Source organism: Copadichromis virginalis, linkage group LG2 (assembly GCF_057382275.1).
Source record: "Copadichromis virginalis isolate Kocher_CV1m ecotype Utaka linkage group LG2, C_Virginalis_male_GT1.1, whole genome shotgun sequence".
Lineage (NCBI taxonomy): Eukaryota > Metazoa > Chordata > Actinopteri > Cichliformes > Cichlidae > Copadichromis > Copadichromis virginalis.
In genome coordinates, this window is record NC_140619.1 from 31,366,680 (window position 1) to 31,393,145 (window position 26,466).

Consider the following 26,466-nt stretch of genomic DNA (forward strand, 5'->3'; position numbering starts at 1 on the left):
AGCTATTAATAATAGCATAAAAAGATAGAAATATAATCACTGGATTATGTAGAATTATATTTATAGCCCCCAAAAAACATTGTAAAGATGACTGCAGATGCTGGATATACGGTTTCATTCATAGTAACTAACGATGTTTGATAATGTGTTTAATAATGGGAAATTCGATTATTTTTTTGTGGCTCTTGCTTTTGCGTCACTCCTTTGAAGATGTTCAGTGATGCCATGATTGGTGGAAATAGCTGTACTGCTCCCACCAATGAAATCCCGAGCTGTACAAAGAGATCTACTCCGTCTCACCGAGTAGCATCACCCTCTTAACCGTTACAATGTTCTGCACTGGAGGGGGAGGATGCATATCCAGACACAAAGCATGACTTTCACTGTTATGTCTGAGGACGCATCTACCTTGGATTATAAACCTTCTATACTTAATCGGTCGAAAAGTTGGGACTGGAGTGAAAAGATATGGGATATACTGAACGTGAAATGATGTGGAACAGATTACCGACATGGCAGGTGTTTTTGTGGTGGCATCATTTCTTTCTTTTATGGACTACAATAGACGGACAGACTCGCTACAGCATACCAGAAGAACTGAAACAGGGCTCTGTGGTAGGAAATATAGCCAAAGATTTGGGTTTGGTTGTGTCTGAACTGCATAGGCGTAAATTGCGGTTAACCTCGGAAGCTGGTAAGCAGTATTTTAGTGTGGACTTGGGGAAGGGAGAACTGGTGGTCACCGATAGAATAGATAGGGAGGAAATGTGTGGGCAAAAACCATCGTGTTTATTGCCTCTGGAACTAGTTATTGATAACCCTCTACAGCTGCACAGAGTCGAAATTGAAATACAGGACACCAATGATAATTCTCCTAGTTTTCTTACAAAAGAAAAGGTGGTAAAAATTGCAGAGCTGGTAAATCCAGGTGCTCGATTTCCTTTAGAAAGTGCGCAGGATCCCGATGTCGGCGTTAATTCTGTGCGTTCTTACATGCTAACCAAAAACGACAATTTCAAACTGACTGTTAAAAATCACAAGGACGGAAGGAAGATCCCTGAATTAGTGCTTGAAAAACCTCTTGATCGAGAAAAGATGCCTGTACATAATCTCATCCTCACCGCTGTAGATGGTGGAGATCCGGTGCGTTCAGGGACATCTGAAATTACAGTTATAGTACTTGACATCAATGACAATGCGCCCCAGTTTGAAAAACAAGTGTATGAGACTAATGTTAGTGAGAAAGCAACACCCGGGACTGAAATACTGCACGTTAAGGCCACGGATGCAGACGAAGGAGTAAATGGAGAAATCGAATATTTTTTTGCAGAACAAACATCGGATTTGATTTTATCGTTATTTGCCATTGAATCTTCTACTGGAACTATAGTTGTTAGAGGAAATTTAGACCATGAAACAAACTCTTTACATAGATTTGATATTACTGCCAAAGACAAAGGAAATCCTCAGATGGATGGGCACTGTGGGATCGAAATTAAAATACTTGACATTAACGACAATAATCCTGAAATCATTGTTACATCTTTAACATCGCCTGTTCCAGAAGACTCTGCAGTAGGGACAGTTATTGCATTAATAAGTGCAAAAGACCCAGATTCTGGTGACAATGGCAAAGTTTTACTGACCTTATCCCCCAAATCTCCCTTTAAGTTAAACCCTTCCGTTTCTAACCATTATTCATTAGTGACAAATGGGCGACTTGACCGTGAAAAAAACGCCCAATATAGAGTTAAAATAAGTGCTTCTGACTCAGGAAACCCCGCATTAACAAGTGAAAAAATAATACTCGTTGAATTGTCAGATGTAAATGACAACCCACCAATTTTCTCCAAGCCCTCTTATCTCATTTATGTAAAAGAAAACCATCCTCCTGGGAAAATTTTGTGCTCTGTGTCCGCAACTGATCCTGATGCCGGTGAAAACGCAAAGGTCTCTTACTCTATACTGGACTCTAAAGTGCAGGATGTTTCTGTCTCATCGTATGTTTACATTAACTCAGATAACGGCAGCATCTACAGCATGCACTCGTTCGACTATGAGAAACTGAAGGTGTTTCAGATTCAGATCCAGGCAAAGGATCAGGGCTCTCCGTCTCTCAGCAGCAACGCCACTGTCCATGTTTTTATCCTGGACCAGAACGACAATGCCCCCGCTGTTATTTACCCCTCCTCCGCTGCCATGGGCTCCCTCTCTCATCAGAGGATGCCTCGCTCCGCGAAAGCGGGTCACCTGGTTACCAAGGTGACAGCCGTGGACGCTGACTCGGGCCATAACGCCTGGATCTCCTACAGACTGGCGGAGGCCACAGACGCCTCTCTCTTCACCGTCAATCTGTACACAGGGGAGGTGAGGACTAAACGCGCTGTGTCCGAGCAGGACGACTCCTCTCAGAGGCTGCTTATAGAGATCAAGGACGACGGGGAACCGATCCAGTCCTCCACAGTCACGGTGTCCATCATACTGGAGGACGGCCTCCATGAGCCCATCTCAGACCTCCGACATAAAGCGGCCGAGCCCAGCAAGAAAACTGGGAGAATCACCCTTTATTTGATTCTCTCTCTGGCCTCGGTGTCCGTGCTGTCTCTGGTCACTTTCCTCATCTTAGCGGTTAAATGCATCAGGAACAGCAGGAGCAGCAGCACGTGCTGCATGAGACGGACTGACTCTGATGATTACAAGAACCCCAACAGAAACCTGCAAATTCAGCTCAACACTGATGGACCTATAAAATACGTGGAGGTCCTGGGAGGAGACATGCTGTCTCAGAGTCAGTCCTTCAGGTCCTGTATGTCTCCAATGTCAGAGTACAGCGATTTCACTCTGATTAAACCCAGCAGCACCACAGACTTTAAGGAGGTGATCAGTGTTCTGGATGCTTCTTTACCCGACAGCACCTGGACCTTTGAGAGCCAGCAGGTGAGCATAGAGTATTAAAAGATGTGATAAGTAAAAATTTGAAATATCACTGAATTTAAGTTAAGTTTTGAATGAGTAAATAGCTTCTTGTAAACTTATAGACTGTACCAAATATTGTAGAAAACCAACGGTGATTTGTTTTTTCAGTCTACTAGCAACATTAGATGTAGGCTATGAGTTCTTTTGAACAGAATATGGATAATGCAAATCTAATATTCGTGGTTAGAGTAATCTCTTTCAATAAACCCTTAACAGTGCACAAAAGCTCTTCCAAATTGTTCGACGCTTATTGGAATGCATGCCCTGTTTGAAACACAAATACATTTTACACGTGGCACATGTGGTACAGACATGCAGTTAAATGGGATGCCCATTAATTACACATCTTCCACTGAATATCGTTGACTGGATTAATTGATAATGGAATAGTAGAAAAGCAACGGTGATTTTCTTTTTCAATCTACTGGCAATGTTAGATGTAGGCTCAGAGTTCTTTTGAGCACAAATATAGATAACAAAACGCAAGCGAGCAGATAACAATATATTTTAAGGTTTCCATAATTAAATTTTTATTCCCATCTATTATTCGTTGTTAAAGTCTTTCAATAAACCTGGAACAGTGCACAAAGGCACTTCCAAATAGTTCAGCACCACGAAGGTGGACAGCGACTCTTACTGGAACGCAAGCTCTGTTTAAAAAAAAAAAAAAGAATGCAGTTAAATGGGATGTCTATCGAATAAATGTCTTTCTCTAAATTATTTTATGGGATTAATTAATTAGGTTATTGTGAGGGAAAATATTATTCTTATATTAAGTTTATAAGACTGGCTTTGTTTTTTCATTCTTACATCCAGTCATTCATCCAGTTATTCATTCATTGATGATATCGCATGCTTGCTTTACATTCTGTCAAGTCCAGTAATTCGTGATTATTGCCTGTGATCAAAGTGAATCCACAGAGAGAGAGAGGACAGATGCTGTGACATGAAGAGTGTCGATCGGGTTCCTTCTTATTGGATGACAGAGGTGGATGATGCGCACCAATAGGATTCAGAACTGTACAAAGCAATCTAGTCCCTGCCCCCATTCATTCTCGGTACTCGAACACTTACAATGAAGAGAGGCAGAGGACTGAAGGAGTAATGCGCTCATTTTTTATAATGTTACGGTTTTATATGTGTCCTCAATAATAAGTGGGAATGGTTCTATGGGAATCATACCTACGATGATGGATTTACGAATTTTTCAGTGCATTATGTCAACTGGAATTAATCTTTTATAACGGACCAAGGATGACAAAGAGAAAGGGATGTCGAGACTGGAGATGGCTGGCGCTTTGGTGGCATCATTTCTTTCTCTTGTGGAGTACAATAGACGGACAAACTCGTTACAGCATCACAGAGGAACTAAAACAGGGCTCTGTGGTAGGAAATCTTGCCAAAGATCTGGGTTTAGGAGTATCTGAAATTTTTGACCGTAAGCTGCGCGTCGCCTCCGAGGCTGGTGAGCAGTATTTCAGCGTGGATGCGGGGAAGGGCGAGCTCGTGGTGAATGACAGAATAGACAGAGAGGCTTTATGTGGACAAAGCGCCAGCTGTGTGTTACCTCTGCAGGTTGTAATTGAAGACCCGCTACAACTTTTTCGAGTTGAAGTCGATATTCAAGACATTAATGATAATGCACCGAAATTTCCATCGAATGAAATTACATTGGAAATTGCAGAATCGACAGTTGTGGGGGTTCATTTTCCACTAGAAAGCGCAATAGATCCAGATGTTGGCAGTAATTCCCTGAAGTCATATACTCTTAGTAAAGACGAATGTTTTAGTATTAGAGTGAAAGAGGTTGCTGGTGGAAGGAAGGTCCCTGAATTGATTTTAGCAAAAGTTTTAGACAGAGAAAAGAAGGCTGTTCACAAGCTTCTTTTGACCGCTCTGGATGGAGGAAGCCCGGTAAGATCTGGGACTGCACAGATAACTATTAGTGTTCTTGACATTAACGATAATGTTCCCGCTTTCGAAAAAACGTCATATAAAGTATCTGTTAGTGAAAATGCTGTAGAAGGTGCGTTAATAGTACAAACAAAAGCGACAGACATGGATGATGGCCAAAACGGTGAGATTGAATATTCGTTTGGAGCACACACATCAGATGCAATGATGTCTATTTTCATTATCGATCATATATCTGGAACCATATTTCTTAAAGGAAAGTTAGATTTCGAAGCAAATGCAAATTATGAATTAGACATAAGTGCGAAAGATAAAGGCACTCCGAGAATGGAGGGGCATTGTACTGTTCATGTGGAAGTTATAGACGTCAATGACAACGCGCCAGAAATTATGCTTACCTCTCATCCTAAGCCGGTGCGAGAAGACTCCCCAAATGGAACAGTCGTGGCATTAATCAGTGCAAGAGATCTTGACTCTGGTGATAATGGTAAAGTAAGATTACAGCTCCCTAAAACCTCTCAATTTGCCCTGAAACCTTCTTTTTCCCATAATTACGCACTGGTTACCAGCGGTCCTTTAGACCGAGAAAAAGTCTCGGAATATAATATAGAAATTACAGCCACTGATTCAGGCTCTCCTCCTCTGTCCAGTAAGAAAATCATACCTGTCACTGTCACTGATGTTAATGACAACCCTCCTGTATTCACTCAACGAAATTATAATGTGTATTTAAAAGAGAATGGAGTGCCAGGCTCTATCCTGTACTCAATATCAGCATCTGACCTGGATTTTGGTGAAAACGCAAAGGTCTCTTACTCTATACTGGACTCTAAAGTGCAGGACGTTTCTGTCTCATCGTATGTTTACATTAACTCAGATAACGGCAGCATCTACAGCATGCACTCGTTTGACTATGAGAAACTGAAGGTGTTTCAGATTCAGGTCCAGGCAAAGGATCAGGGCTCTCCGTCTCTCAGCAGCAACGCCACTGTCCATGTTTTTATCCTGGACCAGAACGACAATGCCCCCGTTGTTATTTACCCCTCCTCCGCTGCCATGGGCTCCCTCTCTCATCAGAGGATGCCTCGCTCCGCGAAAGCGGGTCACCTGGTTACCAAGGTGACAGCCGTGGACGCTGACTCGGGCCATAACGCCTGGATCTCCTACAGACTGGCGGAGGCCACAGACGCCTCTCTCTTCACTGTCAATCTGTACACAGGGGAGGTGAGGACTAAACGCGCTGTGTCCGAGCAGGACGACTCCTCTCAGAGGCTGCTTATAGAGATCAAGGACGACGGGGAACCGATCCAGTCCTCCACAGTCACGGTGTCCATCATACTGGAGGACGGCCTCCATGAGCCCATCTCAGACCTCCGACATAAAGCGGCCGAGCCCAGCAAGAAAACTGGGAGAATCACCCTTTATTTGATTCTCTCTCTGGCCTCGGTGTCCGTGCTGTCTCTGGTCACTTTCCTCATCTTAGCGGTTAAATGCATCAGGAACAGCAGGAGCAGCAGCACGTGCTGCATGAGACGGACTGACTCTGATGATTACAAGAACCCAAACAGAAACCTGCAAATTCAGCTCAACACTGATGGACCTATAAAGTACGTGGAGGTCCTGGGAGGAGACATGCTGTCTCAGAGTCAGTCCTTCAGGTCCTGTATGTCTCCAATGTCAGAGTACAGCGATTTCACTCTGATTAAACCCAGCAGCACCACAGACTTTAAGGAGGTGATCAGTGTCCTGGATGCGTCTTTGCCCGACAGCACCTGGACCTTTGAGAGCCAGCAGGTGAGAAGAAAATGAAATACTTTTTTCTCATAATCTTTAAAACCTCACCATTTGAAGTCTGTACCATCAAAGCAGTTGATTTGATATGATGTTTTAAGTGGTTCAAAGAAAAATCGTATGCTTATATATTTGTCATGATATATTTTTTTTTCTTCACAAGACTGAAATACAAGCACATTCTTTAGACAGAGCTGTCTGAGTATTATGCACATATCGAAACCATGCGAACTGCTAATAACTTTTAATCCTCATAGGATATTTGACATATTTCAGTATTAGAGTTGTTGAATACTCAGCGCGATTTGACTGTTTGGATGTTCGATATAGGACAGTGACAAGCAATTGAACAGCTTCACAAACAGTGCAAAAAGATGTACGTTTGTTTTCAGAATACAGCAGTGGTACATGTTTCAATTTAATCTAACATTTTACTGTAGTGAATATTATATTTAATGTTATTTCTTAGGTTTAATTTTTAAACAACTTGCCAATTTAAAGTTAATGTTATTGTAGAAACTGCAATATAAATTAAATAAGATTAATTATTGTAAGAACGCGTTAAAATAAGAAGAAAGGTGCGTATTTTTGAGTTAACTGTTCAGTATTGTTGAATTTTTCATCTGTGAGCACCCGTGTGTGTGTTCTGTGTTATAGTCTTTGTGCTGGGTCTATAATATGTCTTTCCCTTTCGTATTGGATGCGGGGTCAGTGTTGTGAGCCAATAGCATGGGAGGCTGTACAAAGAGATCTACTCCCTCCCCCATCCATCCTGCTCACTATAGCCAGTGCTTCTAGCGCGGGATGAGAAAAGGATGCGTTTAAACACTGGGATTAAATAATATACCATTATTACACTTCTCATGATGTATGAACGACTATTTATTTCGCGTTCCACGAGTGCCTCGTTTATGGATTTCTCACCAGTCTGTTTTTTTTCTAAATGATGTTTCCATGGGGAATAACGCTGAATTCTAGCGGATCGAGGATGACAAAGAGAATGGGATACAGAGACTGGAGATGGCTGGCGCTTTGGTGGCATTATGTGTTCTTTCTCTTGTGGAGTACAGTAAACGGACAGACTCGCTACAGTATCCCAGAAGAGCTGGAAAGAGGCTCCTTGGTTGGAAATCTTGCTAAAGATTTGGGTTTAGGACTGTCAGATATTTTTAACCGTAATCTACGTGTCGCCTCTGAGGCTGGTGAGCAGTATTTCAGCGTGGATGCGGGGAAGGGTGAGCTTTTAGTGAATGACAGAATAGACAGAGAGGCATTGTGTGGACAAAGCGCCAGCTGTGTGTTACCTCTGCAGGTTGTTATAGAAAATCCGCTACAGTTACACCGGATCGAAGTGGAAATTAGAGACGTAAATGACAATGCCCCTAGTTTTCTCAAAAGTGATCACATAATTGAAATAGCCGAATCCACAGCTGTAGGTGTTCGTTTTCCCTTAGAGATGGCAGTGGATCCCGACGTAGGGAGCAATGGATTAAAAACATACACACTAAGTAAAGATGAGTGCTTCAGTCTAAAAGTTAAAGAAATTGAAAATGGAGGGAAAATACCCGAATTAGTATTGAATAACTCTTTAGATCGCGAGAAAAAATCCACTCACAATTTATTTCTTACTGCCATAGACGGAGGTAATCCTGTCAAGACCGGAACTTCCAAAATAATTATAACTGTGCTTGACTTCAATGACAATGTGCCATTATTCGAAAACAGTTTTTATAAAATCGCTGTTGAAGAAAACATTGCAAATGGTTCTTTTGTTATTACAACAAAAGCAACAGACATAGATGAGGGTCCGAATGGAGACATTGAGTACTCGCTTGGTGTACACACACCGCCATCAGTGGTCTCGTTGTTTTATATTGATGCTGTAAGCGGGGATATATATCTTAAACAGCAATTAGACCACGAAACTCAGACATCATATCGTATAGATATTAGTGCAACAGATAAAGGCTTCCCTAAAATGGAGGGTCGCTGTACTGTCCAGGTGGATGTATTAGACGTAAATGATAACGCACCAGAAATTGTACTCACTTCAAAATCAACTTCTGTGCCCGAAGACTCTCGCAGCGGCACTGTGGTGGCTTTGCTCAGCGTTCGTGACCTCGATTCCGGTGATAATGGCAAAGTCACGTTACAACTTCCCAAAACGTCTCCATTCACTCTGAAACCTTCGTTTTCTAATAATTACGCACTGGTTACCAACGGTCCTTTAGACCGAGAGAGATGTTCAGAGTATAATATAGAAATCAAAGCCACTGATTCAGGCTCTCCTCCTCTGTCCAGTAAGAAAATCATACCTGTCACTATCACTGATGTTAATGACAATGCTCCTGTATTCACTCAGAAAACCTATAATGTGTATTTAAAAGAGAATGGAGTACCAGGCTCTATCCTGTACTCAGTATCAGCATCTGACATGGATTTCGGTGAAAACGCAAAGGTCTCTTACTCTATACTGGACTCTAAAGTGCAGGACGTTTCTGTCTCATCGTATGTTTACATTAACTCAGATAACGGCAGCATCTACAGCATGCACTCGTTTGACTATGAGAAACTGAAGGTGTTTCAGATTCAGGTCCAGGCAAAGGATCAGGGCTCTCCGTCTCTCAGCAGCAACGCCACTGTCCATGTTTTTATCCTGGACCAGAACGACAATGCCCCCGCTGTTATTTACCCCTCCTCCGCTGCCATGGGCTCCCTCTCTCATCAGAGGATGCCTCGCTCCGCGAAAGCGGGTCACCTGGTTACCAAGGTGACGGCCGTGGACGCTGACTCGGGCCATAACGCCTGGATCTCCTACAGACTGGCGGAGGCCACAGACGCCTCTCTCTTCACTGTCAATCTGTACACAGGGGAGGTGAGGACTAAACGCTCTGTGTCCGAGCAGGACGACTCCTCTCAGAGGCTACTTATAGAGATCAAGGACGACGGGGAACCGATCCAGTCCTCCACAGTCACGGTGTCCATCATGCTGGAGGACGGCCTCCATGAGCCCATCTTAGACCTCCGACATAAAGCGGCCGAGCCCAGCAAGAAAACTGGGAGAATCACCCTTTATTTGATTCTCTCTCTGGCCTCGGTGTCCGTGCTGTCTCTGGTCACTTTCCTCATCTTAGCGGTTAAATGCATCAGGAACAGCAGTAGCAGCAGCACGTGCTGCATGAGACGGACCGACTCTGATGATTACAAGAACCCCAACAGAAACCTGCAAATTCAGCTCAACACTGATGGACCTATAAAGTACGTGGAGGTCCTGGGAGGAGACATGCTGTCTCAGAGTCAGTCCTTCAGGTCCTGTATGTCTCCAATGTCAGAGTACAGCGATTTCACTCTGATTAAACCCAGCAGCACCACAGACTTTAAGGAGGTGATCAGTGTCCTGGATGCGTCTTTGCCCGACAGCACCTGGACCTTTGAGAGCCAGCAGGTGAGCATCGAATACTAAAAGAAGTGATAAGTAAAAATTTGAAAGATCACTGATTGTGCCGCAGCAGAATTTAAAAAAAGAGTCATGTTTTACTTACAAGTTTTGAATGAGTAAATAGCTTCTTGTAAACTTATAGACTGTACTAAGTAGTGTAGAAAACCAACGGTGATTTTTTTTTCAGTCTACTGGCAACATTAGATGTTGGCTTTGAGTTCTTTTGAGCAGAATATAGATAATAAAGCCGCATGCGGGCAGACAACAATTTATTTTAAGGTTTGCATATTTAAATGACACACTGGGTTTTATTTCCATCTAACATTCGTGATTAGATTAAAGTCTTTCAGTAAACTCTAAACAGTGCACAAAGGCTCTTCCAAATTGTTCAGCACCGCGAAGGTGGACAGCGACGCTTATTAGAATGCATGCTCTGTTTGAAACACACATACATTTTACACGTGGCACATGCGGACATGCAGTTAAATGGGATGCCCATTATTTACACATCTTCCACTAAATTTCGTTGACTGGATTAATTAATAATGGCTAGCGACATAAAAAATAATTAGTATATTAAGTGATTTATTAGTTAGTGGGATAATATGCTTTGCATTGCGTGAAGTCCAGTAATTCGTGATTACTGCCTGTGATCAAAGTGAATCCGGAGAGAGAAAATAGATGCTGTGCCTTTAAGAGTGTCGATTGGTTTCCTTCTTATTGGATGGCAGAGATGGCTGATGGGCACCAATAGGATTCAGAACTGTACAAAGCAATCTAGTCCCTGCCCCCATTCATCCTCGGTACTCGAACACTTACAATGAAGAGAGGCAGAGGACCGAAGGAGCAATGCGCTCATATTTTATAATGTTACGGTTTTATATGTGTCCTCAATAATATGTGGGAATGGTTCTATGGGAATCATACCTGCGATGATGGATTTCAGAATTTTTCAGTGCATTATGTCAACTGGAATTAATCTTTTATAACGGACCAAGGATGACAAAGAGAAAGGGATGTCGAGACTGGAGATGGCTGGCGCTTTGGTGGCATCATTTCTTTCTCTTGTGGAGTACAATAGACGGACAAACTCGTTACAGCATTCCAGAAGAACTAAAACAGGGCTCTGTGGTAGGAAATCTTGCCAAAGATTTGGGCTTGGGATTATCTGATATTTTTGACCGTAAGCTGCACGTTGCCTCTGATGCTGATAAGCAGTATTTCAGCATGGATGCGGGGAAGGGCGAGCTCGTGGTGAATGACAGAATAGACAGAGAGGCTTTGTGTGGACAAAGCGCCAGCTGTGTGTTACCTCTGCAAGTAGTTGTTGAAAATCCTTTACAGTCTCATCGAATTGAGGTGGAAATAAGAGACATAAATGACAATGCTCCTAGTTTTCTTACCCAAGAAATTAATCTTAAAATACCAGAGTCAGTTGGTCCCGGCAGACGTTTTCCTTTAGAAAATGCAGAGGACCCCGATGTTGGGAGCAATTCTTTGAAAACGTATACTTTAAGCAAAAACGATCATTTTTCATTGAAATTCAAGGACACAAAGAGTGGTAAAGCTGTCCCAGAATTAGTGTTAGAGAAACCCTTAGACCGCGAGAAAAATGCTTTCCATCAGCTGCTGTTGACAGCTTTAGATGGAGGAACCCCAGTCACATCGGGAACATGTAAAATCACAATTACTGTACTTGATAATAATGATAACTTTCCAGTGTTTAGTGAAAACGAGTACAAGGTTGTTCTAAAGGAGAATATCACCACCGGGACGTTTCTAGTTAAACTTACAGCAACAGACGCCGACGATGGGCTTAATGGTGAAGTTAGATATTCTTTCGGGTCCCGCACTCCTGACTCGGTGTTATCAACATTTGCAATCAATGTGGAAACAGGAGAAATTATATTAAAGGGCCCATTAGATTATGAAAGTAATAAATATTACCTTATTGATATAACTGCTAAAGACAGAGGGGTTCCCGAAATGGAAGGTCACAGTCGTGTGCAGCTGGACATAGAGGATATAAACGATAACGCTCCGGAGATTGTGCTAACTTCGGGTCCTAGTCCTGTACCCGAGGACGCACGGAGTGGCACAGTCGTGGCACTGATCAGTGCAAGAGACCTGGACTCCGGTGAAAATGGCAAAGTGACCTTACATCTTTCCAAAAGTTCCCCGTTCGCTCTGAAACCTTCGTTTTCTAATAATTATGAATTGATTACAAGCGGTTCTTTAGACCGAGAGAGATCCTCAGAGTATAATATAGAAATCAAAGCCACTGATTCAGGCTCTCCCCCTCTGTCCAGTAAGAAAATCATACCGGTCACTATCACTGATGTTAATGACAATGCTCCTGTATTCACTCAGAAGACCTATAATGTGTATTTAAAAGAGAATGGAGTACCAGGCTCTATCCTGTACTCAGTATCAGCATCTGACCTGGATTTTGGTGAAAACGCAAAGGTCTCTTACTCTATACTGGACTCTAAAGTGCAGGACGTTTCTGTCTCATCGTATGTTTACATTAACTCAGATAACGGCAGCATCTACAGCATGCACTCGTTTGACTATGAGAAACTGAAGGTGTTTCAGATTCAGGTCCAGGCAAAGGATCAGGGCTCTCAGTCTCTCAGCAGCAACGCCACTGTCCATGTTTTTATCCTGGACCAGAACGACAATGCCCCCGCTGTTATTTACCCCTCCTCCGCTGCCATGGGCTCCCTCTCTCATCAGAGGATGCCTCGCTCCGCGAAAGCGGGTCACCTGGTTACCAAGGTGACGGCCGTGGACGCTGACTCGGGCCATAACGCCTGGATCTCCTACAGACTGGCGGAGGCCACAGACGCCTCTCTCTTCACTGTCAATCTGTACACAGGGGAGGTGAGGACTAAACGCGCTGTGTCCGAGCAAGACGACTCCTCTCAGAGGCTGCTTATAGAGATCAAGGACGACGGGGAACCGATCCAGTCCTCCACAGTCACGGTTTCTATCATACTGGAGGACGGCCTCCATGAGCCCATCTCAGATCTCCGACATAAAGCGGCCGAGCCCAGCAAGAAAACTGGGAGAATCACCCTTTATTTGATTCTCTCTCTGGCCTCGGTGTCCGTGCTGTCTCTGGTCACTTTCCTCATCTTAGCGGTTAAATGCATCAGGAACAGCAGGAGCAGCAGTACGTGCTGCATGAGACGGACCGACTCTGATGATTACAAGAACCCCAACAGAAACCTGCAAATTCAGCTCAACACTGATGGACCTATAAAATACGTGGAGGTCCTGGGAGGAGACATGCTGTCTCAGAGTCAGTCCTTCAGGTCCTGTATGTCTCCGATGTCAGAGTACAGCGATTTCACTCTGATTAAACCCAGCAGCACCACAGACTTTAAGGAGGTGATCAGTGTTCTGGATGCTTCTTTACCTGACAGCACCTGGACCTTTGAGAGCCAGCAGGTGAGCAGAAAACAGCAGATATTCAGTGAAATGTGTTAGGTCACTGTTGAATATATAATTTAAATTGTGAACTATATTTATCGACTTGTTGCAGGACAATATTGCGATAAGCTGTTGTTATTGTTTATATTATTAGTAGGAGTATTAATAGTAATAGTAGTAGCTTTACATCTATGATTTTATTTCAACACGAGTCAAAACGATGACCCACAATCGTTTATTCTGAGACACACAGTTAACATAACATACTGTGATGTTTTATTTTTATTTAATACTCATCGTTTCGTGGTATAAAAGCTCTAAGTGGCATGCTTGTGTTCGTGTTTATGAGCTTCATACGTATGCAGTCATACCTTTGTTGTTTTTGTGTATATTTAGTACTTGCAAAATTGGACCTATTCGATAGCACCTCCCCTCTTCATTGCTTCAAAAATAGAAACTGTCAACAATTCCTCTTAATCAAACAAAAACAGTCGCTTGTAGTGATGTTATGGCAACAGAGAAAATTACAATTTTGCAAAAATTAGTTGTGCTTTACACATCTCACCTGCATGCTTTGTATGTAGAGAATGGGCAGATTAATCTCGCTTTGTTTTATTTCTTTGTTGGAAATTGTTCTCTGTAAATGTCCGTTTTCTTTAAATGAATGGATGGAAGAATTCTGTGAAAATATAAATAACATAATGAGCCTCAAAATCAATTTTAAATCCAGAGAGATGACGTTGGATTAACAGGTCACACGACCAGCAGTGCATATTGGTGTACGGATTTAATCTCAGTGTTGTTGCTGTGTCTTTAACGGCACTGCTCAGCTGTCTTCCTATTGGATGTTACTGTGAGACGCTCTGCTCCAATAGTATACAGAACTGTACAAAGAGATCTACCTCCTCCCCCTACAGCCTCAGCATCGTAAACGTTAACAATGCAACGAGCTGGAGGACGGTGTGATGCGCTCGTATTTCGAATGTTGAGAAAAAACAGAAAATTAAGCGTCAGACATGAAAAACATTGGGTGTTATATTTTTACGGATATAACTAACACTCACTGGAACTGGATATTCACTTTGCTTTACTTGATGGGAAATAACATGTTGTAACGGATCGGGGATGACAAAGAGAATAGGATACCGAGACTGGAGATGGCTGGCTCTTTGGTGGCATCATTTCTTTCTCTTGTGGAGTATAATAGACGGACAGACTCGTTACAGTATCCCCGAAGAACTAAAACAGGGCTCTGTGGTAGGAAATCTTGCCAAAGATCTGGGTTTGGCGTTATCTGACATTTTTGACCGCAGGCTGCGTGTCGCCTCTCAGGCTGGAGAGCAGTATTTCAGTGTGGATGCGGGGAAGGGCGAGCTTGTGGTGAATGACAGAATAGACAGAGAGGCTTTATGTGGACAAAGCGCCAGCTGTGTGTTACCTTTACAGATAGTTCTTGAAAAGCCTTTAAATTTACATCGAATTGAGGTCGAAATAAAAGATATGAATGATAATTCTCCAAGCTTCCAGACAAAGGAGCTGTCTTTGAAAATTGCGGAGTCGGCAGCAGTGGGAACTCGATTTGTTTTGGAAAGCGCAGAGGATGCAGACGTTGGGAGTAATTCAGTAAAATCCTACACGTTGACTAAAAACGAGTGTTTTACATTGAAAATGAAGGAAGTTGAAGATGGCAAAGCAGTGCCCGAGTTAGTATTAGAGAAACCTCTTGATCGAGAGAAGAAGGCCATTCATCAGCTACTGCTGACTGCATTAGATGGGGGTAACCCAGTATTGTCTGGTACCTCACAAATAACAATCACAGTGCTAGACGTCAATGACAATTTTCCAATGTTTGAAAAAAACACGTATAAAGTTTCTTTACAGGAAAATACTGCACGAAATACATTTGTAGTTAAAATTGCGGCGACGGATGCTGACGAGGGGCCAAACGGAGAAGTTGAATTCTCTTTTGGTTCGCGGACTCCAGATTCCGTGTTGTCGGTATTTGAAATCAACCCACTAACTGGAGAAATACATTTGAAAGGAGACCTAGATTATGAAAAAGCATCGTCCTATAAAATTGAAATTACGGCAAGAGATAAGGGTGTTCCTGAAATGGAAAGTCACTGTCGTCTACAGATAGATATTGTGGATGTAAATGACAACACTCCAGAAATTGTTCTCACCTCTGAACCGCAGCCAGTTCGCGAAGATGCAGCTAGTGGGACAGTTGTGGCTTTGCTCAATGCACGTGATGCTGACTCCGGTAATAATAGTAAAGTAACACTGAGAGTACCTAAAGGCTCTCCTTTCACTCTGAAACCATCATTTTCTAATAATTACGCGCTGGTTACAAGCGGTCCTTTAGACCGAGAGAGTTTCCCAGAGTATAATGTAGAAATCACAGCCACTGATTCAGGCTCTCCTCCCTTGACCAGTAAAAATATTATACCTGTTATTATCACTGATGTTAATGATAACCCTCCTGTATTCACTCAACGAAATTATAATGTGTATTTAAAAGAGAATGGAGTGCCAGGCTCTATCCTGTACTCAGTATCAGCATCTGACCTGGATTTCGGTGAAAACGCAAAGGTCTCTTACTCTATACTGGACTCTAAAGTGCAGGACGTTTCTGTCTCATCGTATGTTTACATTAACTCAGATAACGGCAGCATCTACAGCATGCACTCGTTCGACTATGAGAAACTGAAGGTGTTTCAGATTCAGGTCCAGGCAAAGGATCAGGGCTCTCCGTCTCTCAGCAGCAACGCCACTGTCCATGTTTTTATCCTGGACCAGAACGACAATGCCCCCGCTGTTATTTACCCCTCCTCCGCTGCCATGGGCTCCCTCTCTCATCAGAGGATGCCTCGCTCCGCGAAAGCGGGTCACCTGGTTACCAAGGTGACAGCCGTGGACGCTGACTCGGGCCATAACGCCTGGATCTCCTACAGACTGGCGGAGGCCACAGACGCCTCTCTCTTCACCGTCAATCTGTACACAGGGGAGGTGAGGACTAAACGCGCTGTGTCCGAGCAGGACGACTCCTCTCAGAGGCTGCTTATAGAGATCAAGGACGACGGGGAACCGATCCAGTCCTCCACAGTCACGGTGTCCATCATACTGGAGGACGGCCTCCATGAGCCCATCTCAGACCTCCGACATAAAGCGGCCGAGCCCAGCAAGAAAACTGGGAGAATCACCCTTTATTTGATTCTTTCTCTGGCCTCGGTGTCCGTGCTGTCTCTGGTCACTTTCCTCATCTTAGCGGTTAAATGCATCAGGAACAGCAGGAGCAGCAGCACGTGCTGCATGAGACGGACCGACTCTGATGATTACAAGAACCCCAACAGAAACCTGCAAATTCAGCTCAACACTGATGGACCTATAAAGTACGTGGAGGTCCTGGGAGGAGACATGCTGTCTCAGAGTCAGTCCTTCAGGTCCTGTATGTCTCCAATGTCAGAGTACAGCGATTTCACTCTGATTAAACCCAGCAGCACCACAGACTTTAAGGAGGTGATTAGTGTCCTGGATGCGTCTTTACCCGACAGCACCTGGACCTTTGAGAGCCAGCAGGTGAGAAGAAAGCAATCGTTCTTTTTACCCGTTTTGTGCTTTACTGGCTAGTTTAATTTTACGCACAAGTTATCCGTCGGTTTGTTTAATGTTTTTATGTGTATCAGTACCTATAGTTTGGCTTTTTGGCAACATATTTATACTGGTATACCAAAAAAATTTAATTTCATTATTAAATAGTGCAAATATGTTTGTTTGTTTTTCTTTGTTTTGTTTTTCAAATTTCCTTAAGCAACACACCATCATCATCACTTGCTCTGCTTAAATACTTTAAGCCAGCGAATTCAGATCTTATTCCTGCCTAATATTTGTTTGTGATGTCAAGTTTAAATAAAAAACAGAAAGCGTTTGAGACTGAGTGTTTGTAAACAAACCATTTACTGGGATTAGACTGCGTTTGTATATTGCTCTTCCTACAGTTGTTGGAATGACATTTCAGGACCACAGAAGCGGACAGCGACGCTTTAAATTTTTTTACAAAGGAGCCAAACTTCTTTCATTTACTGCAAGCATTTTCACCCAAATCATAAAACACAAAGAGTTTTAATAAGAAGACAACTTTAATATTGTAGTTGTCAAAGCTTATTTACTCGCATGAAGATTAATGATAACATGGATATTCTACCATCCCGTTATTCCTTTCACAAACTGTTACTTATTTATATAGAATTTTTCCCCAAATGTGGCTGTGTCTTTAAAAGCACTCCTCACCTCCCTTCTTACTGGGTAGCATAGATGAATTGTGTGCACCAATGAATCGTGCAAACATACAAAGGGATCTAGTCCCTCCCCCATGCACACACAGCACCCGAAACAGTTATATTGCAATGAGCTGGGTGAGGAGAAGCGATGCTCTTAACAGATTTAAATCAATTTTGTTCTTCTGTGAGGAGATTTCGGATATTTACCTTGGATTAAAATGTTATAGCCATGGATGTTAAATTTCGGTTTTTTGTTTACTTCTCTGGGAAATAATTATATCGGATCCGGGATGACAAAGACAATAGGATACCGAGACTGGAGATGGCAGGTGCTTTGGTGGCATCTTTTCTTTCTTTTGTGGAGTACAATAGACGGACAAACTCGTTACAACATCCCAGAGGAGCTAAAACGGGGATCTGTGGTAGGAAATCTTGCCAAAGATCTGGGTTTGGGACTGTCTGAGATTTTTGACCGTAAGCTGCGCGTTGCTTCTGAGGCTGGTGAGCAGTATTTCAGCGTGGATGCGGAGAAGGGCGAGCTGGTGGTGAATGACAGAATAGACAGAGAGGCTTTATGCGGACAAAGCGCCATCTGTGTGTTGACGTTGCAAGTGGTCATTGATAAACCTTTACAGTTGTACCGAGTGGAGGTGGAAATACAAGATATCAATGATAATTGCCCTACATTCCCATCTCCAGAAACAACATTGCAGATAGCAGAGTCGACAGCGGCAGGGGCACGTTTTCCTTTGGAAACTGCGCAAGATCTTGATGTCGGAGTGAATTCAGTGAGATCGTATAGTTTAAATAAAGACGATTATTTTACTTTAAAGCTTAAAGATGTCTCCGGTGGAAGGAAGGTGCCAGAGTTAGTCCTCTCTAAATCCCTCGACAGAGAAAAAAAGCCTACACATCACCTCCAACTAACAGCTATAGACGGAGGAAACCCGGTGAAATCTGGGATATCTCAGATAACAATAAATGTATTGGACATTAATGACAATTTCCCCGTTTTTGAGAAAAATGTTTACAAAGTCTCTGTAAGCGAAAATAGTGTGCAGGGTACACCCATTATTAAACTGATAGCAAAGGATATTGATGAGGGTCTCAATGGAGAAATTGAGTATTCATTTGGGGGGCACACACCAGACAGTATCTTGTCTTTGTTTGATATTGATTTATTAACCGGGGAAATTAGTCTGACAGAGAGTTTAGATTTCGAATCAAATGCTAATTATGAAATAGATGTTTCCGCTAGAGACAAAGGGACTCCGAGAATGGAGGGGCATTGCTCTCTCCATATTGAAGTATTAGATGTTAACGATAATGCTCCAAATATATTTCTGACCTCCCAACCTAACCCTGTGCCTGAGGATGCACCAAGTGGGACTGTAGTAGCGTTAATCAGTGCAAGAGACATGGATTCCGGTGACAATGGTAAAGTGACACTGCAGCTCCTTAAGGGCTCTCTTTTTAAACTGAAACCCTCTTTTTCCAATAATTATGCACTGGTTACTAGCGGTCCTTTAGACCGAGAGAGTTCCTCAGAGTGTAATATAGAAATAACAGCTACTGATTTAGGGTCCCCTCCTCTGTCGACAAAAAAGACTATTAATGTCACTATCACTGACGTTAATGACAATGCTCCTGTATTCACTCAGAAAACCTATAATGTGTATTTAAAAGAGAATGGAGTGCCAGGCTCTATCCTGTACTCAATATCAGCATCTGACCTGGATTTCGGTGAAAACGCAAAGGTCTCTTACTCTATACTGGACTCTAAAGTGCAGGACGTTTCTGTCTCATCGTATGTTTACATTAACTCAGATAACGGCAGCATCTACAGCATGCACTCGTTTGACTATGAGAAACTGAAGGTGTTTCAGATTCAGGTCCAGGCAAAGGATCAGGGCTCTCCGTCTCTCAGCAGCAACGCCACTGTCCATGTTTTTATCCTGGACCAGAACGACAATGCCCCCGCTGTTATTTACCCCTCCTCCGCTGCCATGGGCTCCCTCTCTCATCAGAGGATGCCTCGCTCCGCGAAAGCGGGTCACCTGGTTACCAAGGTGACAGCCGTGGACGCTGACTCGGGCCATAACGCCTGGATCTCCTACAGACTGGCGGAGGCCACAGACGCCTCTCTCTTCACTGTCAATCTGTACACAGGGGAGGTGAGGACTAAACGCGCTGTGTCCGAGCAGGACGACTCCTCTCAGAGGCTGCTTATAGAGATCAAGGACGACGGGGAACCGATCCAGTCCTCCACAGTCACGGTGTCCATCATACTGGAGGACGGCCTCCATGAGCCCATCTCAGACCTCCGACATAAAGCGGCCGAGCCCAGCAAGAAAACTGGGAGAATCACCCTTTATTTGATTCTCTCTCTGGCCTCGGTGTCCGTGCTGTCTCTGGTCACTTTCCTCATCTTAGCGGTTAAATGCATCAGGAACAGCAGTAGCAGCAGTACGTGCTGCATGAGACGGACCGACTCTGATAATTACAAGAACCCCAACAGAAACCTGCAGATTCAGCTCAACACTGATGGACCTATAAAATACGTGGAGGTCCTGGGAGGAGACATGCTGTCTCAGAGTCAGTCCTTCAGGTCCTGTATGTCTCCAATGTCAGAGTACAGCGATTTCACTCTGATTAAACCCAGCAGCACCACAGACTTTAAGGAGGTGATTAGTGTCCTGGATGCTTCTTTGCCCGACAGCACCTGGACCTTTGAGAGCCAGCAGGTGAGGCGAAAATTGAAGAAATAACCTGCATACACTTTTCATTATTGCTGTCATACATTTCCAAAATAATCTTTTAAAAAATATATCATTTTAAATGAAAATTTAACATCAAATTGGTTTCAAGTGACAGCAGTAATTTATTTTTCGTGTGTTTTGACTCTAGTATGATTAGGGGAGAATAAATTGATACTATTGAACTGTTTTGCCTGCGCCTGGTATATTTTAAATGACACCGAAGTGCAACTTTGAAAACAAATCTTTTTTGTGGCTTAAAATAAGCTATTTAAAATATTGTTCAGAATAAGATTGTCGGAATTGCATCTAAAAATCTTATTAACTTCTTTTTTTTACCAAAGCATGAGCTCGAAGTGATTTTTTCGTATTCAAAATGTATCTTTTTTAAGCCTACCGACAACATATTTTATTGTTGTTGTTTTTTCTATAACACCAGAGATGTACAATTTGTGAGCTGATATTAAGCTGAACAGACAATGCATCTTTTATGTGGTCTTAATTCATTGCAGTAATCACTAGAAAACCTTTTGCCCTTTTAAATTAATATTCTTATTTATATTTATTTTTTATTTATATTTAATTTTCGAGAGAAAATTATCACACAGACCGGACTTGAACCTTCATTTGTACAGCTTCGCTTCTGGCAGTGTGTACTGGTTTCATGAATAGGCTTAGCTCTCTGTGATTGGATATTTAAACTGGATGCTGTGAACCAATAGCATACAGAACTGTACAAAGAGATCTACTCTATCCCCCATTCACTCGCATCACAGTAACCCTCACTGTGCTCGGAGGTGGAGAGGACATGCGCTTATCCAATGGCGTCCGGAATATATATTTTGTTACAAATAGCTTAAGGATTTTTCTATACAGTATCCATTCTGGTGATGGCTTTATATGCTGGGCTCTGTCGATGAATATTTGGATGGGAAATAATATATTCTAACGGACCAAGGATGACAAAGAGAATAGGATACCGAGACTGGAGATGGCAGGCGTTTTGGTGGCATCATTTCTTTCTCTTGTGGAGTACAATAGACGCACAGACTCGTTACAGCATACCAGAAGAACTAAAACAGGGCTCTGTGGTAGGAAATCTTGCCAAAGACCTGGGTTTGGCATTATCTGAAATTTATTATCGTAATCTGCGTGTAGCTTCTGAGACTGGTAAGCAGTATTTCAGCGTGGATGCGGGGAAGGGCGAGCTGGTGGTGAATGACAGAATAGACAGAGAGGTTTTATGTGGACAAAGCGCCCGCTGTGTGTTACCTTTACAAATTGTAACAGAGAATCCCTTGCAGCTGCATCGTATAGAAATTGAAGTAAGGGACATAAATGACAATTCTCCGGTTTTTATAACAGAGGAGAAATATTTAAAGATAGCAGAATCTACTGCCACAGGCATTCGCTTCCCTTTAGACATCGCGCAGGATCAGGACGTTGGAAGTAATTCCGTTAAATCGTACACATTAAGTAAAAACGAGTGTTTTAGTTTGAAACTGAAAGAGTTGTCTGGCGACCGACAGGTTCCGGAGCTGGTCCTAGAGAAACCGCTTGACAGAGAGAAGCAAAGTGTACATCAGCTATTACTGACAGCGTTAGATGGAGGTAATCCTGTAAAAACTGGAACGACAAAAATCGTAGTTACTGTACTTGACATCAACGACAATGTTCCTGTTTTTAAAAAAGCTTTGTATAATGTATCAGTACATGAAAATATTGTTTCTGGTTCTGTAATCGTTAAAGTCGAAGCAGCAGACGCAGACGAGGGCGTTAATGGAGCGATTCAATACGCATTTGCTGAACACACATCAGAATCACTGTTATCTGTTTTTCAATTGAATCCAGACACAGGTGAAATTTCTTTGATAGGGCCTTTAGATTATGAAAGCAATGCAGTGCATGAACTACGTATTACTGCAAAAGACAAAGGTGTCCCTGAGATGGAAGGTCACTGCCGCGTGCAAATAGTTGTCATAGACATGAATGATAATGCTCCAGAAATAGTGTTGACTTCAAAACCAAACCCAGTACGCGAGGATGCACCAAAAGGCACTGTTGTAGCATTAATCAGTGCACGAGACCTCGACTCTGGTAATAATGGAAAAGTTTCATTAGAATTAAAAAGTGGGCCTCCATTCACTTTGAAACCTTCATTTTCTGACAACTACGCTCTCATTACAAGTGGTGTTTTAGACAGAGAACGTTTTTCAGAATATAATATTGAAATTACAGCCACTGATTCAGGCTCACCTCCCTTGACCAGTAAGAAATCTGTACTTGTCACTATCACTGATGTGAATGACAACCCTCCTGTGTTCTCACAGCCCTCTTATAATGTGTATTTAAAAGAGAATGGAGTGCCAGGCTCTATCCTGTACTCAATATCAGCATCTGACCTGGATTTCGGTGAAAACGCAAAGGTCTCTTACTCTATACTGGACTCTAAAGTGCAGGACGTTTCTGTCTCATCGTATGTTTACATTAACTCAGATAACGGCAGCATCTACAGCATGCACTCGTTTGACTATGAGAAACTGAAGGTGTTTCAGATTCAGGTCCAGGCAAAGGATCAGGGCTCTCCGTCTCTCAGCAGCAACGCCACTGTCCATGTTTTTATCCTGGACCAGAACGACAATGCCCCCGCTGTTATTTACCCCTCCTCCGCTGCCATGGGCTCCCTCTCTCATCAGAGGATGCCTCGCTCCGCGAAAGCGGGTCACCTGGTTACCAAGGTGACAGCCGTGGACGCTGACTCGGGCCATAACGCCTGGATCTCCTACAGACTGGCGGAGGCCACAGACGCCTCTCTCTTCACTGTCAATCTGTACACAGGGGAGGTGAGGACTAAACGCGCTGTGTCCGAGCAGGACGACTCCTCTCAGAGGCTGCTTATAGAGATCAAGGACGACGGGGAACCGATCCAGTCCTCCACAGTCACGGTGTCCATCATACTGGAGGACGGCCTCCATGAGCCCATCTCAGACCTCCGACATAAAGCGGCCGAGCCCAGCAAGAAAACTGGGAGAATCACCCTTTATTTGATTCTCTCTCTGGCCTCGGTGTCCGTGCTGTCTCTGGTCACTTTCCTCATCTTAGCGGTTAAATGCATCAGGAACAGCAGTAGCAGCAGTACGTGCTGCATGAGACGGACCGACTCTGATAATTACAAGAACCCCAACAGAAACCTGCAGATTCAGCTCAACACTGATGGACCTATAAAGTACGTGGAGGTCCTGGGAGGAGACATGCTGTCTCAGAGTCAGTCCTTCAGGTCCTGTATGTCTCCAATGTCAGAGTACAGCGATTTCACTCTGATTAAACCCAGCAGCACCACAGACTTTAAGGAGGTGATCAGTGTCCTGGATGCGTCTTTGCCCGACAGCACCTGGACCTTTGAGAGCCAGCAGGTGAGGACAAAAAAACAGTAGATCTAAGCTTTTAGATCATTATTATTCTTATCGTCGTTTTTAAGTCACTTTGAAAAATCAGCGGTGTTTATTAAATTCTTGAAATGTTGCTTTTTTTGCACAGTGCAGATATTCTTTTTCAGTATAGAATTTTTTCTATTAGCATTATTAAAATTGTGGTATTGAATTGGAATTTATTGCAACTTAGCTTTCCGTTAAGGGTTATTACTGTTGTCCTTTTAACTCGTGATCCATTAGCATTAAAACCCGCGTTCCCATTTCAATCGAAAACCACTTAATTTACTTTCCTGTCTGAATCACCCTAAAATAATAACGCCCTTTCAAAAAAATGTTGTGGGTTTTTTGTTTGTTGGTTTGTTTTTTGTTTTTGCGTCTGTATATTTTTTTCCTTCCACTCAGTCGTGATTTTCTTTCCATAAGTACTCTCTGAGGATCTTGAAATATTCACAATTGTTTCATTTTTCTCCGACATCTTTCTACTGTGATAGAAAATATCACAAACACTGAAAACGTAATGATGGCAACATACTTAAAGAATCGAATTATTTCTTATCACGATCTAGTTCGTTCATAACGTTCTCTTCTCTCTGCGACAGCAGTACACAATAATTTAATGTAAAGTATTTTTTTTTCTTTTACTTTGGAAACAGGGCATTTTTTGTGTCTTTCCACTCTATTGTGCTTGTATAACACCAAATTGTATTCCCCTCTCTTGTTTGTATTGTGAGAAAGGTGGTGCAAAACCCAAATAGCAATGTTAGTGCTCCGTCATTGGATAGTATAGATGTATGCTCTGAACCAATGGCATACAGATCTCTACAAAGAGATCTACTCCATCCCCCATTCAGTCGCGTCACAGTAACTGGCACAATGCTCCGAGATGGAGGTGGAGAGGAGATGTGCGTATACACAAATGTCCAAAATTTAGACCTTTGTTATTAACGTGCATTTGTGGATTGATCTCTAGCATCATATTCATTCTGGCGCTGGAATTATTGTCGAGGTGGTTATGTGAACAATATATCGATGGGAAATAACACATCCTAACGGATCGGGAATGACAAAGAGAATCAGACACCGAGACTGGAGATGGCTGGCGCTTTGGTGGCATCATTTCTTCGCTTTGTGGAGTACAATATACGGACAGACTCGTTACAGTATCCCAGAAGAATTAAAACAGGGCTCTGTGGTAGGAAATCTTGCCAAAGATCTGGGTTTGGGACTATCAGACATTTTTGACCGTAAGCTGCGTGTCGCTTCTGAGGCTGGTAAGCAGTATTTCAGCGTGGATACGGGGAAGGGCGAGCTGGTGGTGAATGACAGAATAGACAGAGAGGCTTTATGTGGACAAAGCGCCAGCTGTGTGTTGCCTCTTCAAGTAGTAATAGAGAATCCACTACATCTATATCGTATAGAAGTGGAAATTAGAGACGTTAATGACAATGCACCGAAATTCCTTAGCAAAGAAAAACATTTGAAAATTGCGGAGTTGACAGCGGTGGGTGCGCGCTACCCTTTGGAGACAGCACAAGACCTCGATGTGGGTATTAATTCCCTAAAATTATACAGTCTTAGCAAAGATGAATGCTTTAGTTTAAAAATTAAAGAACTTGCGAATGGCAGAAAAGTACCGGAGCTTGTACTTGAAAAAACGCTTGACAGAGAAAAACAAGGTATTCACCAATTACTGTTAACAGCATTAGACGGAGGGAATCCTGTCAAAACGGGAACATCAAAGATCACAGTGACCGTTCTAGACAATAATGACAATGTTCCTGTTTTCAAAAAACCGTTATATAAAATTACGGTGCCTGAAAGCAGTCAAAGTGGCTTAATGCTCGCAAAGGTAGAAGCAACTGACCAAGACGAGGGTGTGAATGGAGAAATTGAATATTCATTTGCTGACCATACACCAGAGATATTGCGCTCTATTTTTCAGATCAACTCTGCAACAGGGGAAATTTTCCTTAAAGGAAAATTGGATTATGAAAACTTTGCAACTCACGAGTTAGATATCAGTGCAAAAGATAAAGGAATTCCTGAAATGGAAGGTCACTGTCGCGTACAGGTGGAGGTAATAGATATAAATGATAACGCTCCAGAAATTGTTCTGACTTCAAAACCGAGCCCAGTACCAGAAGATGCACCAAGTGGTACAGTAGTAGCTCTGCTTACAGCTCGAGACCTTGACTCCGGTGACAATGGTAAAGTGACATTATGGCTCCCAAAGGGCTCTCCTTTTAAACTGAAACCCTCTTTTTCTGACAATTACGCACTGGTTACTGGCCGTAATTTAGACCGGGAGACATTCTCGGAGTATAATATCGAGATTACAGCCACTGACTCAGGCTCACCCTCTCTATCATCTAAGAAGACTATTAATGTCACTATCACTGATGTAAATGACAACCCCCCTGTGTTCTCACAGCCCTCTTATAATG

The 26,466-nt window shown here is 42.8% G+C and overlaps 1 protein-coding gene and 5 pseudogenes across 33 annotated transcripts in view; all 6 read left to right on the top strand.

Annotated features, from left to right (window-relative positions):
- LOC146717672 (protocadherin gamma-C5-like) overlaps nucleotides 1–26,466 on the top strand; it is a 295,905-nt gene that overhangs the window by 248,932 nt on the left and 20,507 nt on the right. The window contains exon 1 of one of the 33 annotated variants that reach the window (XM_085479301.1): nucleotides 14,465–17,134. The exons of 31 other annotated variants lie outside the window; for them this stretch is intronic. In XM_085479301.1, the coding sequence (XP_085335427.1) occupies nucleotides 14,681–17,134 (2,454 nt within the window). In that variant the 5' untranslated portion in view covers nucleotides 14,465–14,680. Of the gene's footprint in view, nucleotides 1–14,464; nucleotides 17,135–21,327; nucleotides 24,005–26,466 lie in introns of those variants that run through there. One more of the 33 variants, XM_085479293.1, reaches the window with a different exon arrangement.
- LOC146717699 (protocadherin gamma-C5 pseudogene) lies at nucleotides 256–2,972 on the top strand (annotated as a pseudogene).
- LOC146717700 (protocadherin gamma-C5 pseudogene) lies at nucleotides 3,411–7,093 on the top strand (annotated as a pseudogene).
- Nucleotides 7,450–10,323, top strand: LOC146717701 (protocadherin gamma-C5 pseudogene; annotated as a pseudogene).
- Nucleotides 10,790–13,612, top strand: LOC146717702 (protocadherin gamma-C5 pseudogene; annotated as a pseudogene).
- On the top strand, nucleotides 17,955–20,749 carry LOC146717703 (protocadherin gamma-C5 pseudogene; annotated as a pseudogene).